General features: G+C 39.7%; 1 protein-coding gene across 7 annotated transcripts in view; it reads right to left on the bottom strand.

Moving 5' to 3' along the window:
• The window catches only part of LOC143035198 (serine/threonine-protein kinase VRK1-like), a 134,599-nt gene that overhangs the window by 15,926 nt on the left and 98,816 nt on the right, over positions 1–19,857 (bottom strand). For 3 of the 7 annotated variants that reach the window (XM_076201891.1, XM_076201896.1, XM_076201897.1), the window contains exons 1-5: positions 2,592–2,746; positions 1,437–1,642; positions 808–1,160; positions 399–627; positions 65–244 (exon numbers count right to left, since the gene is read on the bottom strand). In XM_076201891.1, coding sequence (XP_076058006.1) covers positions 65–244; positions 399–627; positions 808–1,160; positions 1,437–1,587 — 913 coding nt within the window. In that variant the 5' untranslated portion in view covers positions 1,588–1,642; positions 2,592–2,746. Of the gene's footprint in view, positions 1–64; positions 245–398; positions 628–807; positions 1,161–1,436; positions 1,643–1,888; positions 2,017–2,381; positions 2,401–2,591; positions 2,747–15,454; positions 15,730–19,857 lie in introns of those variants that run through there. The other 4 variants (XM_076201893.1, XM_076201895.1, XM_076201894.1 and 1 more) reach the window with 4 other exon arrangements.

The following is a 19,857-nucleotide window of genomic DNA, read 5'->3' as shown; positions in this document are numbered from 1 at the left end:
AATTTAAATAGGATTATATTTTCAGGACAATCTACTTCAAACCAAAACTTCCTAAAACACTAACCAGGAGGTTCATATTCTGAGAAACATCTTTGTATGAAAGTGTCAATGTTGTCCATATAACCTCGTTTTTGCTTGGCTACATAGTTGCAATTTTGCAGATTGTCTTCCCAAGGCAACTGTGCACAGAGCCACTGCACCAAGTTATAACCAAGGATTTCTAGATCACCTCGACGTGAATGGGCTGCAACAGTCAACACAAGAATTTGAATGTGTACTAATAAAATGAAAACTACTGAAGGAAAAGCTATACAAATCCTTTCCTGTAATACCAAAAATATTGCAATACAATTTTAACAATCTCAAGCTTCAAGGGTATATAATCCTTCAATCCTTACCTCCAATATGGGCATCTCTTGATGTAAATTCAATAGTGCCATCATGTGCTTTCCTCTGGTCATATTTATATTCTTTATGAAGACCATCATTGGCATATCTGCATGCCAGCCCATAGTCCACTAAGTAGACCTGATTTTCTGTTCCTGGTTGATGACCAACAAGCAAATTGGATGCCTTGATGTCAGCATGGATGTATTCTTTACTATGAATATACTCCAAAGCATCCAACTGTAAAAGGTACAAGATATACATATCTATTATGGCCCACAGTACTACACAGTACACTAAATATATAACAGTGATTATGAATCAACTTATCCCAAAAAGTATTAAATATCAATACATAGCATATCCTCCTAAACTACTTTATGTGCATGTCATATAGGAAGATTTAAAACACAAACTTACAATTTGGATTCCAACATGGTACACAGTCTTAAAGGACAGTCTCTTGTTGTGACGCTCCAATATTTTTTGTAAATCTAGGCCAAATCGTTCCATGACCATAAACCTGTATTTGTTTCCTTTGTACTCATGTGAACCAGAACCAAAATACTTGGGCATACCAAGCTGTTTGAGTTTTTTCTCCCTCTTCCAAGCTTCAATCAAATCTGGTTTGGCAATACGCATATAGCAATGCATTTCAGCAAATAGTGGTCCATTGCTGTGCGGTTCAATCTTAATCACGTAGTCAGCATTGTCACTTACATCCTGGGTTAAATCATCAGAGGCCAAGTAAATTTCACCAAACCCTCCCGTGCCTGAAAGAGCACGAGAACAATGCCTGTGAAAAACCACAATCACACACATCCCGATTTTATCATGACAATATCACATTCACCAACCCAAAGCACTGCACACAAAAACCTAACACAATGTTGTTGAATTCATTATCTGCCTCTGTTTTTTATTGAATTAAGTCTTAATAATTTTTGTTATGAACTTTACGACCAGGCAATAGAGTAAGACATTTTCCTAATGGTACAGCAAGTCACATTTCAGCTCATTGCATACAAATATCAGATGTCAGTACTCACCGATACTTCTTCCTAATCTCCACTGTCTCTTGCTCATATCTGTTAGGATCTGACCAGCAGCAATGGGATCAGGAAGTTTGTATCCATTGGCAGCAATCCTCTTCTTCGGGGCTCCACTGCTCTTGTTGCCTGTCCCTCTTTTGGGCGCCATGGCAAGTATATTTCCCGATGTTTTGTCCTGTTTCTACGTATTTATTGATGCCAATCTGAAAGGAGAAAAAGTTTACCATTAATCACAATCCCTCCATAATTAATCAGGGCACAAGCTCCATCATACAATCAACAAACCAATACAAATGTTCCATTTTTTCAACTATTCAAAGCAATTCATGGCACACTGTCTTCCAGTGCCTCTAACACCCATTACCCTTCCTAAATAACATTCAATAACACCCATTACCCTTCCTAAACAACATTCAATGTCTTTAAATATCCAGGTAAATATACCACACCTGTTAAAAGTCCCAAACTAACACTTGAAATACTCGGTGGAAGTCTGACACCCTGCTATTATCTGATAAACTGCCACCTCAATTCCAATTAACGACCGATTTATCTGGGTTTGCATATCAATGGCATACGGTGATATGCTGACTGGGACATTCTAGTTCCTAATGAATTAATCTCAACGATTGCTACTATAAGAATAATCCATTTGCAGAACAACTTTGTCAACTTTCAAAACTTCAATATAAAATTCCAATTAGTAAATTGTAGCACTGTGTGCAATCAGAAGTCTTCATACACAATTCCTACTTAACAGCATTACATACATTTAATTAACTAGGAGAGACACAAGCATACTATATGTTGTCCTTGAATCAGACGTACATAAAGTCACTAGAACTGGCAACACTGTAACAGATGATTTCTCACAACCACTTCTGGTTCCAACATCAACCATACAACCTAGAAAAGTATCCAAACTTAACAATAACCACCTACTACTATCTCAACTCTGCAGGAATCCTTAGAGAAAACACTAGCAATTACACCATAGACGATAATCTTAACCGGCCAAGCGTCCGTTACAAGACACTGGGTCATGCATTCAAAACTTGGCACCACTGTAGCCACAAAATGCACATTCAATTTCTAAGTTTTCCATTACCACAATGCTACCACAACTGCATATTGTTAATGCATGATACTCACACAACAATATAATACACTTAAAACTGAGTCTGCTTCAACGTAAACTTGTAGAGACGATAAGGTTCTGGGCGCATCCCGCCAGTAGGAGCTCAACGACAATGGCGGAAACATGTGAACATCGGGTTACGCACGGCCATACCTTCACTCCACTCGTCCCAACTCTCCTACGACCCTGACTTTGGCGTTGCATTCGGTTCTACCACATTATCATCTTCATTCTTGACAGTACATATTAGAGCTAACATTATTATGAATTGCTCCAAACCCCCTTATAAACGTCATGAATAAGGAATACCACATCAAACTAAAAAATATTAACCTCAATATATCCATATTTTTATTGCAAGAACGCACTTGGTTTTTCGCTGCAATTTGAAAATAGTATGTTAGCATTGCAAAATGTTATTAAATAATACATATTAATACTTCTGGTAACTTTCTCTAACGGATGACAAGAATGTAATGGAATTCAAACAGTTAATATCGAAAAAAATAATCGCTTTTCAAATATCCATCCACGGATTTATGCAACGAACAGGTCAATACAGCTCGACGCTGCCTTCCTCCAGTCTAAAGAAATACAACCAACTAAAACATTATCAAATGTGGTGGCTTTTGAGAGGAAGCTTGATCGAATGTGGAAGAACCAGGAACAGAAATATGATTTTGAAGCGTTAATTGTTAATATCCGCCTCGACCAGTGACCACTAGACTATGATATAAGAGGATAGTTATTAAGAGCTGGAGCCACAGGCGCATTAGCCTCTTCCAGAAGCCTTCTGCAAGTGTATCTGTAAGAAATATCACATGCACGCACCGTCATGCACCTTTAGTAATACCGTATTTCATGATAAAACATGTAACAACGAGAATATTCATTTTTCATACACGTGATATATAAAGATAATTAAGTCTAAAAGGATTTAACAAATTACCAAAATCACACTACGAAAACGAAAGGACAACGGAGGGCATGGGAAATTATAATATATATATTATATATATTTATTTGTATATATATATATATATATATATATATATATATATATATATATATATATACATACACACACACACATATACACAATTAAATAATGTACTCGAGAAAACCTGCTCCCTAATTTTACTTACGTATATAATCCTCTATGTTACAATAATATCGTTAACGTAAAAAGTTATCCCGTGCGAAGGTCTAGGAAGGTCCAATTCTCCGGAAAGCACAATCCGAATAAAACTCCTTACCTTCTGCTGCCCTCGCTAACTTTACTGAACTCCATATGCGCGCGCGCGCACACACACACACACACACACACACACACATATATATATATATATATATATATATATATATATACATACATATGTGTGTGTGTGTGTGCGTGCGAGATTCACCATGGATCACGTGTTGGACTCGTGATCGACAGCTACTTCCCTCCCGGAGGAGAGCTCAACTCATGACCTATCTATGGGTAATACTGTGACCTTAAACGCACGCACACACATACACCTAACTCCCCACCCATGAGAGTTGGAGTAACGACTCGCACTGCAGCGATACTTAAATTATTTCAGCCCTGGACCACCGTAGTGGCAGCCAGGAACTCTACCATTTGCGCCACCAAATATGTCTTTGATTTACCTAGTTGTATTATACGGGAAGGGGAACTATGCCCGTAGTGACCCATCTTTGTATCTCTCAGCATCTAGTTTGTCTTTACATTCTGGTATGGATGTGTGTGTGATTCACCTTGGTTCACCATGGTCTTGGACTCTAGAATCACGTGCTGGAGTCGTGATCGACAGCTACGTGTGTGCACATCGATGGAAGACTGAAGGGTGTAGGCGGTTTCTAACCCGTATAATAAGTCTTAATACTGTACCAGGTGTTCAACTTCCCAAGTAGAACACAATTCCATGTCAGTTCGCAAAAGTTTACGAGCGATCCCCGTAGACTCCCCATTCTTATATTCGGCCAAGTATATTAGCGCTCTTCGTACAGGTTGTCAAGTTATTTACTTTGCCATTGCCTCCTGGCTATTTTGACATCCCTCGGTTGAAAGGAATAAGGAGTTCAAACAGAGGCAAAAATCAAGTCCTACTGTGGAGGAATGGAGCGTTAAAAGTGAATGACCCTAGCTACAGATTTAATTTCAATAGATTAATATATTTTCAAGCGTTGAGCGATTTCTGTTATTCAACCATATTAGCATCCTGTGGCAAGTTAATTATTCAAACTAATGCCATGTACTGTATACGCTTCTCACAATTTGTACTAAAACCAATGTGCATAAATTATACTTGGGTTATCATTTATTCGCCTATTGTACTTCGAATTTCTTGCAAATTCTTTGAGTAGCCATGACAACGCACTAATTCACTAATGCCAAGAAAGCATTACAAGAGAATATTATTTTAGCAGACAACACTGATGCAATATATGCCTCTTTCATACGTAAGAAAAACAGAGAAAAAAGGCAACATGACTGCTTTAGAACCATTAAAGGTGTGGGCATGATAGATATGATCCATCAATAACAAATGAATGTCAAGCTAACATATAATGATGATAATAATAATAATAATAAAATATAAAATAAGAGCAAAAGTTTGGAGGATATCAAGATATTATTTGCTGCACATATGGTTTAATTTGTGAATATAGCTCGTATTCTGTATGTTATTTGGTACACACACAAAGCTTGTTACATTTTCTAATTCTTGGCAAGCAATTTTCTGGACACAAACACAAAAACACACAAACCAACACTGGATGTATACACACAAATGTGAAGAAATAGCTTTCCATATAGATACATGAATACTTGGACTTGTTTAGAAGGTGCTATATCCTATGCTGGATCAATACATGAATTCAAATTTAAATATAATTGGAGTTTAAATATATAAACCAAGTTGGAACCATAAATGAACTTGAAGCTAGGTATGATAAATTGCAGAGTAGGAAACAGGGCCCAACAAGCATTGCTCATTTCCTCCATACTACAGTTAGGCCAGGAAACAAGGAAATTTTTTTCAACAAGATTACCTCACAAAAGATTAATACTATGCATTACAAAAGCTGAGCAACATATGGCTCAAAGGAATCCATGAAAAGAACTGAGAAGGAAAAGATACAGGGCTGGTAAGATGTGACTAGTGGGGTCCCACAGGGCTTGATATCAGGACCTGTGGTGTTCCAAACACATTTCAATGACATAATGGATAAGACAAATAGTTCTAACAATCTATCCACAAAGCCAAGATCATGACAATAATATATATATATATATATTATATATATATATATATATATATATATATAAATGAAAAAAATACTACAGAACAATCTAGAGAAGCTCTTGAAGCAAGGATTGAAAAAAAAAAAAATCAAGAGAAATCATCACAGACTATGAAATGGAAAACTAAAGCACAGGAGTAAAGGAAAATGGGATCTTATAAAAAAAAATGCCATATGGAAAATCTATATACTGGATAACAGGACTGAGAAATAAGATTTTAACAAGTATATGAGTAGCATTCACTATGCTAAAGAAGATATGAAAAACATAACTGAAACCTTTTATCAACCTTGTATTGCAGCTTGTGGTCATGGTGCAATATCTATATAAAAGGAAAAATACAAGAAAAATAGAATACAAAGAGAAGTAAATAAAATTATCTTGAGCTTAGTCAACAGACTGTACAAAAAGGATAGTACTATACAAACTGGAAAAATAAAGACTACTACAGGCAACGTGATTACTGTTTAAAATCTATGAATGTTGTAGACAAGCTTGACAAGATATAGCTATTAGTATGGTATGAAAGAAAATCACAAGTGTATTTATCTTCACCGTTATCAGAGTTTTACCAGTATAACTAAATCTCCAACGTGACTAGCAATGACCTTTGATACTTCTTCCCATAGATACTTTTGGGAAAAAAATTACCCATTTTGTGTTGTATTTGTGTGGGACAATTGCCTATTGTCAACTTTCCTTATATGACCTTATATGAAACCATAGAAGGAATGCTGTTGAAATTAATGGACAGCGCCAGATTCTCAGAGGTGCACTTCCACAAGATGGAGATGAGGTACTGATACATTCTGAAGATGGCCAGAACAGAGATACTCTACTGTCCATCCTATGGGACCACCACTGACAAGTACCCACCACTGGTTACTTTCAAGAGGTAAATGAAAGAAGCAGATGAAATAGAGGAGCTCTCATGGTATGGGTTGTCGAGGATGTCATAAGGTCATATAAACGGAGTGGAAAAACTTCATGCCTGAAGGATATAAACTTCTTACAGACGTATCAACTCCTGGTATAACCTAAAGATAGTCCTTATATATATATATATATATATATATATTATATACATATATATATATATATATATATATATATATATATATATATACATACATACACACACACATTGCCATACGAGGGAGAGAGAGAGGAAGAGGTGTGTATATAGAGAGAGAGAGAGAGAGAGAGAGAGAGAGAGAGAGAGAGAGAGAGAGAGAGAGAGAGAGCTAATAAAGTTTGAGCTTAATTTATAACGTCCGTCCATGTCCCCATGAAACATTTTTAAATGTATTGGGCCTGTGAAACAAGAACTGCAAAAATATTATGTAATACAATTTTAATTGATCCATACCTGTATTATTTTCATCACAAACATATAAACATGCTAGATGTCACATATGAATTTGTTATGCTTGCAGCGACATAATCGGACAACGTTTTCCCGCTTACCCTAAGAAATGAAGAGCATACATCTCACTTTATCAAAACCTCAAAAAGAAAGGAAGAAGAAAAAAGTAACTAAGTTTCGAGCACATTAAGATTTAAAACTTGACATTTGCAGCATATACAAGAACGAAATATCGACGTTGTTCAGTACTTTGTACTTTGCGTGTCTCTACTGGGAGGGAAGTGGGTACGATTGCACAACATTGACTTGGGCCTCCATACTGCACATGCGATCGATGGAACGTCCGATTCCACACACAGCCCCCGTGGTCCCCTCCTCCTCCTCCTCCTCCCGCAAGGCTTGTCCACTCGCCGACAGCCTTTCGGAGTTCTCTTACCGCTCGCTACCAACGCACCAACACACCCACGCCCTGACTTGTGTTATCAAGGCTGGCGTCTATTCCTACCGCCCACGCAATAATGCATTCACATGAAAAGGCTGTATCCTATCCATCCCTCTCAAAAGCGATATTCTGTCAACAGCAACATCAAGTCGTGTCGCACTGAATGTTGTGTACGAATACAATATCAGAGCAAAAAGTAAATAATTTACTACAAAACTACGATGATCATATGATATCAGAGTACAACAATGTAGATGGATTATAGCATTACATTTAAAAACAAATGTGACTGAATTCATGCATAATCCTTGAAGTGAAACAAAATCAGTTTAAACAATACTCTCGAAACCAGGACGTCGCTAACTTCGGTCAAATGTTTTAACGAGACTCGAATGTTTAATTAATATGCACCTTTTCCCATTTTCCTGTTATTCCAACACTAGTCCTGCAATTGCATTATACAACAATTTAACGCTGATACACCCCCTTTAAAGAGCTGTTCTAAATACTATAATATTAATGAAGTCCTTGGGGACAGCAAATTCTAGCTAGACACAGTTGACAGGATTAAACAGGTGCACCTTCAAAGAACCAGGTGGAGGCAGTAGTTGAGGTAGTCTACTAACCAGCAGCAACAACATTCAATAAATCGAAGCCGACATCCTGAGTCCACTGCTAAACAAAGGCCTGTCATGATTCACACGACATCGCCAACATCTGCCACGTCACTCCTGCAAACTTCTCTATCTCGCCTCTCTAGTCTCCCTCTTCCACGCATTCCATTTCGCGGCGTCCACTCATTAACGCACTTGCTCCATCATCACGCGTTCGCGTTACTTACCTGCCCAATTGCACTTCCCCTCTTTTTACCTCCTCCACAATATCTTTTACTTTTTCTCCGTTGCCTTCGTCAGTCTTACACTCGTAGATTATTGCAGGCAGAATGCATTGATTGTAAAATTAACATTTCAAACATAAATGTAGAGAGCCCCTCAGGTGTTTATTGTATTTACCAAACACTTTCCAACCAATTGTAATACGCATTTTTATTTATCATGGTCTTTGGTTACTTTCACCACCTGGCCTAAATAATTATACTCTTCAATTTCAAAACTCTCACCATCGATACTCTTTACTAACTTTCATGTTGAATATTTTGGTTTTACTCATTCATTTTTAAACCTACTTTGACACTTCCCTTGTTCAGATCACTCAGAATATCTTGCAAGTCTTATGCTCTTTTTGAAATAAGAATGGCATCCGCATACTTTTGATGGTTAAAATATTCGCCATTAATTTTCAAACCTTTCTCTTCCCAACTCAACCTTCTGAAAATATCTTCAAAGCATGCTGTAAATAGTTTGGGTGAAGTTATATCGCCTTGCCGTACTACTTTCTCGATCTTGATATTTTTTGTATCTTTACGTAGTCGAATTACAGCGGTACCTTTCGCATAAACATTTTCCCTTTTCTAGGACCCTTACGATCTGTTCGTTTGAATCCAGTTTACGTAGCGAATTTAGTGTTGCTATTTGTTCTATCGAGTCAAAGGCCTTCGTAATCTACAAAAACTAGACAGAGGTATAACACTATAATTTTAATTTTCATTGTTATTATCATTTATATGGCTCTAAGTAATCATAGTAATAGTAGAACATCAATAAAAATAACTTCTTTCGACAGTTTCGTACGGTTTGTTTACGAACCGGGGTGGGGGTGGGCATTTCTAGGAGCTACAGGGGATTATAGCTCCCCTTAATATATTCTATGGCTACCTCCCTTATATGAGGGAAATAGCCATTAGTGTATGGTATATGTATGTAGTATCTTCTATACATTAATATTCGTAGATTTACAAATCCTGATATTGAATCGGGCATGACTCCCAATATATGTGTATATATATATATATATATATATATATATATATATATATATATATATATATATATATATATATATAAAGGGATACTCAAATAAAATCTTAATTTCGGCTTAACTCTTCCTGGGCTCGTACTGCTAATTACCTCAACACAACATGATGCACCACACGACTTATAATACCTCCTCCACATCGTTTGTCTTTCCCGTAATGTCTGGTAGAACTGTAATTTTCTGTCGCTCGCTGGGGGAGTGAGCGGAGCATCCGACCACCTTCCTCTCTTGTGGAGTCGCCTTCAAGCGGTTACTGACCCTTATTTGAAGGAAAGGGTGTACGTATGGGCGGTGACAGAAGTGGGCGATCGCGGAGGGGAGGTATTTTGTCAGTAATAACTCATCAGTTCTAGTCTTGGGATAAAATTGCCATAAAGACAGTCATACAGATACAGGAAATATTTAAAGCAGGTAGACCGGATGGAGAAAGTTGAATGTTATATTTGTCCCCTTTTTCAGTGGAGATCAGTCTCCAATCATACCATCCTATACAGAGAGAGAGAGAGAGAGAGAGAGAGAGAGAGAGAGAGCTGAGGAGTCAACATAATTTTAAAATAAGTAGTATCTAAACACATTATAGTAGAAAACCCTCAAGTTTCTCTTAAGCGCAGCATCCCTGCTCTAGTGGAACCTTATCCCCCCCCCACATTTTTTGTCGTTATTTGAAAACGGCAGCGAATCCCGTGACCAACAGGGCTCACGTCATCGTGACGTCACAGCTCTGCAGTTGCCCCCTACCACTCCCTCCCCGATCCCCAACCCCACCCGCACCATCGTCTCGCATTGGCCAAGACCTGCTCACCTAGAGCACGTAGATTAGCTTCAACTGGTAGATGAGCGGTGTCACAAAATGGCCGCTTCGTTAAAAAAAAATATATGTTTTCAAATGCAGATTTGTTTGGGTGAAAGTTGCTGTACGGAAGAACGCTTCCCTCAAAAAAGTTTTAATTTAGAAACGAGTTCTCCCTCTACCGTACACAATATTTTCATAAAACGAGGCCACTCTTAAAAATATGCCCCGCACTATATTACTTTCACCCTTTTATTTCACTGGTTGTTCAACGCTGAACATTATCATTATCTCGATCGTGAAGAAAGCTATCACGAGCCGAGAGGAGATTCCTGAAGGCAGCATACAGGCCACATGCACAAATCAAGAGACTTATCCTTCCATTCCTTCCTATTTCGCGTGTATTCATTCACACATTGGGCATGCACTTACGGGAAATATCTTCGAAACTCCCTTGAATGTAAATTTGTTATATCAAATTGTTGGCCAGAGACCAAACTATCTTAACGTCTTATCACAAGTATGTCTTGTGGTGATGCGATCGACGTACTAAACAAAATCAACTTAATGAACAAGTCGAGAAATTTCTTGTTTTAACACTATACTTCTCCACACACACTCACACATCACACACACACACAGACATGGACAAGGGAATTCTTAATTTCCCTACGATGTGAGTTGCGGGTATTTGGACGACCTCCACCCCACCCAATACACACACACATGTGGAAAGATGAACAGCAGCTGGCTTGACACGAATAAATTTTTTCGGTGGAATCAACTCGAAAGGTGAACGAACTTGAACGCTGTTTGGCAGACGGAAAGCAAGTGGTCCCTCTCTCCCTTCCCCACACTTACAACTCGCTACGTAGCCGCAATCAGGAGCGGGGAGTACTGGCTTCACACGAACCGATGATCCGTATTGTCGTGCAAGGTTAACATGTACACAATCCCGCAACCGATCAAGTGACGGATCAGTCCCACGACCACAGTCTGCGCGTGGAGTCTATTAAACGGGGCCACAGCTGTAGAACCGGGGGACTATGGTGTTCAGTCACACCTCAACGGTCTACCTGGCTCCTGCCGCCCGGCTTCAACCCTCAATACTTCCCTAGCCACCACCTTCAGCCCTTCCGCGTGAAGCCATCCACGTATTCACAAGCTGTACACCCGCCCCACGTCACTGAAGTATTCATCCGCTGGCCTGTTTTCTTGCAATAGACCAGCACCTTCAGCAAACCGACCCTTGCCACATGTGAAACCCACAAATCACTCATTAAGGAGATTTTGAACTGATGTCTGGAAACTGTGAGTGTAGGATAGGGTAGTACTGAGTATGGCGCTGTATGTCCTCTCTTGAACTCCATCCCGGGTAACTGTACTTTGTTGCTATGCTTATTCCGTGTTGTTTGTTAATGCGGGCCGGTGACTATAAATGTATAATGCATAAGTATTACACGCCATTTAACTCGCCTTACAAAATAATAATAATAATATATTGATGTATACATGACACGATCACGTACACCATATAATCTATATGAACGCATTGAGATTCAATAATGCAGGACATGAACAGAAGTACTCATCAGCAATTCTATTTTGTAAATCTACATGCGAAGAAACCAACACCAACGCTAAAGAAACATATAACCTGCTAACCATGTTTATTTCCTATTATAACACATAGAAATTAAAGCTACTAATAACAAAGGTATTCCCTTGCTGGAACACCATTCTTCTCAGCTTCAAACCAAACACTTCACTATGTAGAAATGATCTGAAACACACCCTCCAAGGTTTCGAACATAAACCTCTATTCAGAATCTTCACGAACTAGTTACACACCTTCCTCATGTTACATTTATTCACATCACCAAGCACTTGATTACATGTGAGGCATTCCAATACATGCGGTTCCATGTCCGGCGGCGACCTACAGGGAACAAGCGATTTGGATGTAGGGTCGTTTTTTACCATAGTACCGTTGGAATCCCCATCCTCATGTAAGTGGAGCAGCGTTCGGCTGTTGCCGGGTCCTGCAGCAATCTTCCAAATTCATGTAGAGCAATCTCTGTTGCTTCTTAGATAAGAGCCTTTGATTGACTTTCTTGAAACTCTAGAGTCTCTGGCCTGTCACTGTCTGTATGTAACCGTTCCGCTCTTGGTGTAACCCAATTTTGACCACAAACCTAAAAGGTTTATCTTGAGATGCATGGCGAACCTCACGAAATGTTTGTAAGCTGAAAAGGTAGGTTCCACTGTGCTCCCCCACGCTTGTTCAACACCTTTTCTTCTCTCAGCGTTGTGTTGCGAGTTGTTGGTCGCTTTGAACAAATATTCCTTTATATGTGATATACCTCATGTCTCCTGGCTCTGCAATATCTTCAAATGTGGATGCAACATGCCACTTATTCATGCTTGGTTCAGTGTGCCTTTTTCGCTTCTACAGTACTGTCTGGAAAGCATTCTACGTTAATCGTAGATTTAATTCTACTGACCTCTTCCATTCCCAAATATTACCACAAACGTAGTCTACAGAAGTCATGTATAGTCACGAATAAACTGATCCACGTTACAGTTCTCACGTTAATATTTCTTTTTCTTGGTCAAGTAGGTAATATATAATTCTCAACGTAGTATTAAGTTTACAGCCCTAAATTATATATATATATATATATATATATATATATATATATATATATATATATATATATATACATACATATATATTGACAGGTTGACGTAAGTTGGAGTAGGAAACACAGGGGTCTTAGTCTAAATTTATTTCTGACTAGATTCTCAGGTATGCTTTTTCAAACCTGCGAAACTAGTCAGGAATAAACTCAGACTAAGTATTCTGTTTCCTACTCCCACTCACTCACACACACATTAATATATAATATTAGACAATTTATATAATGAAAAACTCTGGGTCAAACTTTTTCTTCGTGACCAGTTAACCAACCATCCCACTGAATTTGTACTATTTACCAAATGTACACAACCCCGTGTTACATTAAATGTAATCTGACTGTTAATGGCCGACAAAATGTGGCTTGTCGCGCCCGAAACTGCAGTGAAAAGTGCATTGCACCCCTTATGTAACGCGCCGTCCTACTTGCAGGCAGCGAGGCGCAGTTGCCACTCGAAGGCTCCAAATGAAACTTTCTAAAGACGTCGGTGCAGCATACCGACCGATCATATTGACTCCAACTTCCAGAAGAACCTATCACACTGCACATATTCTATAAACAAAGCTTTTACTTTCGTGACAATATTAACCAGGAAGACAAATCGAACGACTTGTAAAGGGGGCAAGTAACCCCATGTCCAGCATTGGGAGGATAACTCCCGACTTTACAAAAACTTCCAACCGCTCTCCAGACAATGTTCTCCATGTCGATCAAAGCTGGTCATTCCAACAGGTGCACCTCTCCTTCCATCACACTTCCCTCCAACCTTCCATAACACGAGATATATCCAGACACCACACGAGTTTATTCAACACTGAGAAGGTTCTTCACATTAAGACCATATACACTCCGCCCTACGGTGAAAAGGATTGAAATGTTAAACGAGTAGCAGGACTTCTACACTCCCAACCTTCTCGTCTCAACTGCAGTCACACAGTACAGACAAAACCCATGTTGAAACCAAAGCAAGCTGACATCCTACTCAAACCCACAAACTTGCTCACCAATGACTCTAATACAACAAACACCCCGTCCCCCCTTCCCTCGAGACATCGACTTAGAACGTTCGAGTCAACCAAGAATAGCCCGCCTACGTTCAGGTTACCATCCAGCAGAGCATTACTACTAGTACAGCACACTATACGCCAAATATGAATTTATCACACACTTGACACTGGCCACTTTATTTCAACCTACACCTCGCTATCACAATCAGTCTTGGATGAGAAATTAAGTAAATTTTGCACATTTTTATTGTTTTCAATATGAGAGAAAATATTTCCTTCCTATATGATGAATGTCAAAATCACCTGTAGCATAAAATAATTATTATTAATAAAGGTATTTTCTTCAGTAATGAGGAAATTTATAGTTTGGAATTAGTATGAGTAAAATTCCAGTCACAATAATACGGATATTCAACATAAAACTTAAGTTGTCCAAAAGCTTCGAATGTAGTAACTCCATAGAATAAGTACATATTTAAAATGCAAAATTGAGAGACGTGAAAAATGTGTTTACGTGAAACTTTCATAGAGCAGTCACCTATTAAAGATGATTGTGACTGGTGTGCACCATCACATGAATGAGGCCAATATAACTTTACTCATCCATAGAAACCAAGTAATTTCGTTAACTTGTCACTTTAAAGAAATATTTCTCTATTCTCTGCGGTGATGTTCCTTGGAGTGTTGGTAGAAGAAAAAGATAATCGGTATTAGAGAAAATATATGGTTAACACCACCAGGGCCCGCAATAATAATAAAATAGACATTTCATACAATCATTGAATTACGAAGAGAAAAAAAAATCCTAATCTTTATCAAAGACGCCGAGCTCAACTCTTAGTTGTTGTTGCCCACTGACTCCTGTCGCTAATCAAACACTATCGGGATGGTTCTAAGTCAAGAAGAAAAATAGTGTTTGGTGTCACGGTGGTTCAGTTCGAACACACATTCATCCATAAGGTGAATGGAAAACTCAACTCACGGTGAGTCGACCAACACGTTACTTCATAATTACGTGCCTAAGCATATTACGATGGATCCCAGCAACAAGGATGGCACGTAGGATAAGACAGCTATAACCTATCTACGTATATTACGTTAATTACTATGTCATGCATTTGCCATGCTGAATAAAAACTGTCATGCCAAACAATGGTGGACAGCTGTAGACAAAAATATCACTTTCGTTATCCCAAAGTGCATCACGAATTTGTAAGACCATCCAAACTGTTAATCACATTTGGAAGTCCACACATACACATTCACTAATACCACATAAAATTAACTTCTCACACATCTCAACAAGATTAAGAAAGCGTACTTACGGCACTGTCACGTTAATCTTTTACACCACAATCCTCGATCACTAAGGTTCACACAATTTGAGATTATGTATTCCGAAAATGTTGACACCACTGACCATCACACTCACACCACAGCACATAGTATTTGTCACTGTTAATCAGGCAGAGTTCAGCCTTTGTTTATTTTATGTAGCACTTCACTCTATCCGTGTCTCGTCGTCACCACACTTCACAAACACGTACGTTTACGGTCCGGTGTCACTGATACTGACGATATCCTGAAGACTGGAGTAGCGGCGGCAGTGATAGCAGTGGTGGAGGAAGGGAGACGGAGAGTTGGTCACGTGATGTAAACAAGGACGCCCGTGCGAGAGCTCTGGGAGAGTTTCGTCTGGCGCGCCGCTTTAGGTACTCGGCCGAACAGGCTGCTCACTCTTCTGTTTTTTTATTTCATCGCCCTCCGATGTATATCATGAACTCTTAGTTGTCCCTAATTTAAGGACTAAGTCCAAGTAGTTTGTATAAAAAAAATCAGCATAATAACGGATTAAACTATACGATAGATATTCAAAAAGAGATATAGAAATTGATGCGTGTGGCAGGTTTCTCAATTATATAAGCGTAGCTGCCAGTCGCACAGCGCAGACGCACAAGGGAGGGTGAACGCGAGAAAGAGCTATCCCCCGCCCCCCTTTTTGCCCATCCCTCCTCAACACCCACCCCCACCTTTTACGCCCCCCGTTCATGGAGCCCCCCCTCTCTTCTCCCCCTACCCCACACTCCATTGCAACAAAGACTTGCTACATGGGGTGCTTCCCAAGGACGGAGCGCAACTGTCAAAATAATGAGTTGATATCAATAAACGTTTTGCAGATGTATTCGATCTAGGTATGAACTTTTGTTTGCAAACACCAGTTTACTGTGACATGGACACCTGTATGGTACGTCAGTTGCGTAACACTTAAGCTAGTTACATAACACTTGCCCGACAGAATAACTTGCTCACTGATAAAAAGAAGTCGAAGGACATACCGTTTTGTGAGCAAAATGTAACGATAAACTGGGTTAATATATGAAAAAGCAACGGTGATACATGGATCGTACGGCTGGATACGACTTATGCGGTTTCGAAAGCTGGTGCCCATGTAGCGTAGCCTGCAAGCAGAGCTGCTCGACAGACACTGACTGACCTGTGACCCTTCGCAGGCAGTAGATTTCCTCCAGCCTACATACCACCCATTTCTGAACGGGTGATGAAGAATATGCCAGTAATATACACACTGTGTATACGTAATGGATTACAATGGCTGCATTAAAACTCGGTGTAGTAACACACCACTTGGAGGTAATTCAAATCTATTTTGCAAACCCACCCCTTCAACCCTCCTCCCGACCCACAAGGCAACAGTGGCTTCCTCCAAGCCCATCCTGCTTGCAAAGGCGACCGTGCCGGATTGCCTGCAACTCGATGCAACTTCGCAGCGTTTGAGCTCGTGCAACCGGCAAATCTGCCGCAACTTGAGAACCACACCAAGACTCGTTCGACGAGCTGGGGGGTAGGGGGTAGGGGAGTACTCGATACGCCATTCGACTCCTCAATCCCCTTTCCTCGTACATATCCTTCCTTCTTGTATGTCCCATTTCAATTGTTGAAAGCCGTGGCACACATAATGCACTTTTTATTTATTCTCATTCTTTAACTAATTTCACTTAGACTTAACACTTAATTCACAAAATTATAATAAAAAACATTAGTAATAAAACTACAATTAATAATAGAAAAAACAATAGTAATAATACCAGTCATAATTAGAATTTCACAGTCATTATGTTTTGCAAACACTTTATTTGCGGAAATTAGTATTTTGGGTTGGACAGCAACACCGAATAAGAGCCGCAGTAGAACAAGATCACACACCGAACAACAGATCTTACTTAAGGAAGTGGCGTTCCCAGCACCTTCGAGATCCGCAGGTACCACGTTACAACCTGCAGGTGCAAAGGGGGGAAGGGTGTGTTTTCGTCGTGTAGGCGTCGTCTACTTATGTAAGCGTCGACAGCGATGCCTGTGTCCACAGGTGAAGGTGTTTGTCACGATGTAGGAAGCATCTGTGGTAGGTTTTGTTCAACACTTTTGCATTGTTGCATATATTGTTTTGTCTGGTATGTGGGTCATGCTGCAAGCTGCAGTTAATTTATCATTTTTATTTTTTCGTAATTAGGATGTAGTCTATTCTGTGAAGTCCACTGTGAAGGGAGTACACTGCATGAGTGTTGCGTTGTAATATGCATATCTTGGTCCTGCTTGTTCCATGTCTTACAATGTTACTTTCACCCAGACGTGGCTGTGACTCATGCAGCTTGTCTTGTCACCACAGCACCCATCGGAGTTCTGATACGCATTCTAAAGGCATTCATCATATATCCTACACCTTATACTACAACTAATCACTCTCGGACTGAATACAGCTATTACAACATTCTCTGAAATGCCATGAAATGTAACCAAATTAGTGACACGTCAATTGTTCTACTTCATTCTCACATTTGTTAAAAATGACAAATGTCTAACTTATATACATATTTCTTGCAGGCAAAATTCTGCAACGGAGATACCATCGGCCCGCATCACGTGCAAGCAGGTTCACGTGCCGCCCGGGTCACGTGACAGCTTTTCGGTGCGAAAGCACAGCAGTCGGCTGGGTGTGGAGTCTGATTAACCGTTTTTTTATGAATTTGAATTGCCTCTTAAAACGACTGCCATATAAATCCTTGTATTATCATACCGCCTTTTGTTCCTTTCCTGATATTTAAACGATTTCTAAACTATTCCACAATCAACATGAAATGCATTTTTCATACGAGGCGAAAATAAACGCCAACCACCGTAAATTGAGCAAATATTTAGCAGATTACGTCGAGCAGTTATGTAACTGTGCACAGGCAATACGCATCAAGTCAAGAGGCAAGTTTGCACCGATACTAGAATGCTTGTGGGGTACATGTACACCATAGGCAGGACGGGGAAAGATGAGACGGACAGGAAAAATAATACTAACAAAGAAGGAAGGGTAGTTGTATATGATATCGAAGAACGAGAAAAGAGGAAGACATAGATAGTAGAAACGAATTGTGAAAGAGAGGGATTGTGTGTGTGTGTGTGTGTAAATGGGAGGGGGGTCCGAGAGGGAGTGGGAGAGTGGTTGAGAGAGACCTGATGACTCGCTACTTGGCCTGGGTACGAAGCGTGGATGGCAACAGCACCCCTCCTCTTCCTCCACTCCCTCCCACCGTTTATATAAGCTACATCTCCTCACCCCCGCCCCGACTCTTCGTTCTGCTCTCACCCCCCCACACCCTCACCCCCACTCTTCGGTCGACTCTCATCCCCCCTACCCATCCACCACCTCCCCGAGCACCCAGTTCACGTGCAGCATTCCTATCGGCATGTACGTGAACGCTTCACCACCTCCACGTACTCCATCGCGTTGAGCCGGCGCCATGTAGCCTACAAAACCCAGTCCGAAGTAGAGATCCCTTTCCTCCGAATGCTCGCGACTCGATTATTTTCGTCGTCTTGAAAGTAGAATCCCTGGACGAAACTGGGACATTTTTTTTTTTCTGGCAATGACATAAGATAGGACTGGGAGCTAAGGTATGAGTGACTTCATTGATGGTTTCGCCGGCCACGTAATCGAAAGCGTGCTGGTCTTGTATACGCTTATATGTGGGTTCGATTCCCGCACTTCTTTCCGATTCCCATCAGTAACTTATCTGCCCCCCTCCCTACAGTCCAAGTGGCATAATAAGGCCAAGGTGACGGCTTCTGTCGCAGCTACGCGCATCCTGGAGTAGCTCTTCATTTTCAACTCCATTACCAGAATAACGAGCAAGCTGGTTGCACTGTTTATTTGCTTATTTTAAAGTTTAGGTTTTGCAAGAACCACTGGATTCACGGGTTCTTAAGCATCTCCTGGTTACCATTATTTATCTAGGAGGCATTGATACATATATATATATATATATATATATATATATATATATATATATATATACACATATATATATATATATATATATATATATATATATATATATATATATATATGCACACACAATCAACCATTTTCTAATATCCACTCCTAATTACCTGTTTTACGCAATATATACTCCAGAGTCCAGACTAGTTATATTAATTTCGCGAATAAATATAATATCAGAACTGGATTAAAAAAAAAAAAAAAAGTTTAAACAGAGGCCCGCGGCTATGGGGACATACATGACCTTGGAGTCGCTTAGAGGCCCAATGTCGTCAGGGGTTCACGTGTGTACCACACACACACGCGCGCGGAATATTTACCAAATAAATTAAAATTTGGGTTCAACACATGTACTTTCTGTTCCAATATCTATCACTAACAGCA

Source organism: Oratosquilla oratoria, chromosome 18, assembly GCF_046742065.1.
Source record: "Oratosquilla oratoria isolate Oo_2021 chromosome 18, ASM4674206v1, whole genome shotgun sequence".
Taxonomy (NCBI): Eukaryota; Metazoa; Arthropoda; class Malacostraca; order Stomatopoda; family Squillidae; genus Oratosquilla; species Oratosquilla oratoria.
This window is presented reverse-complemented; position numbering and strand designations above follow the sequence as displayed.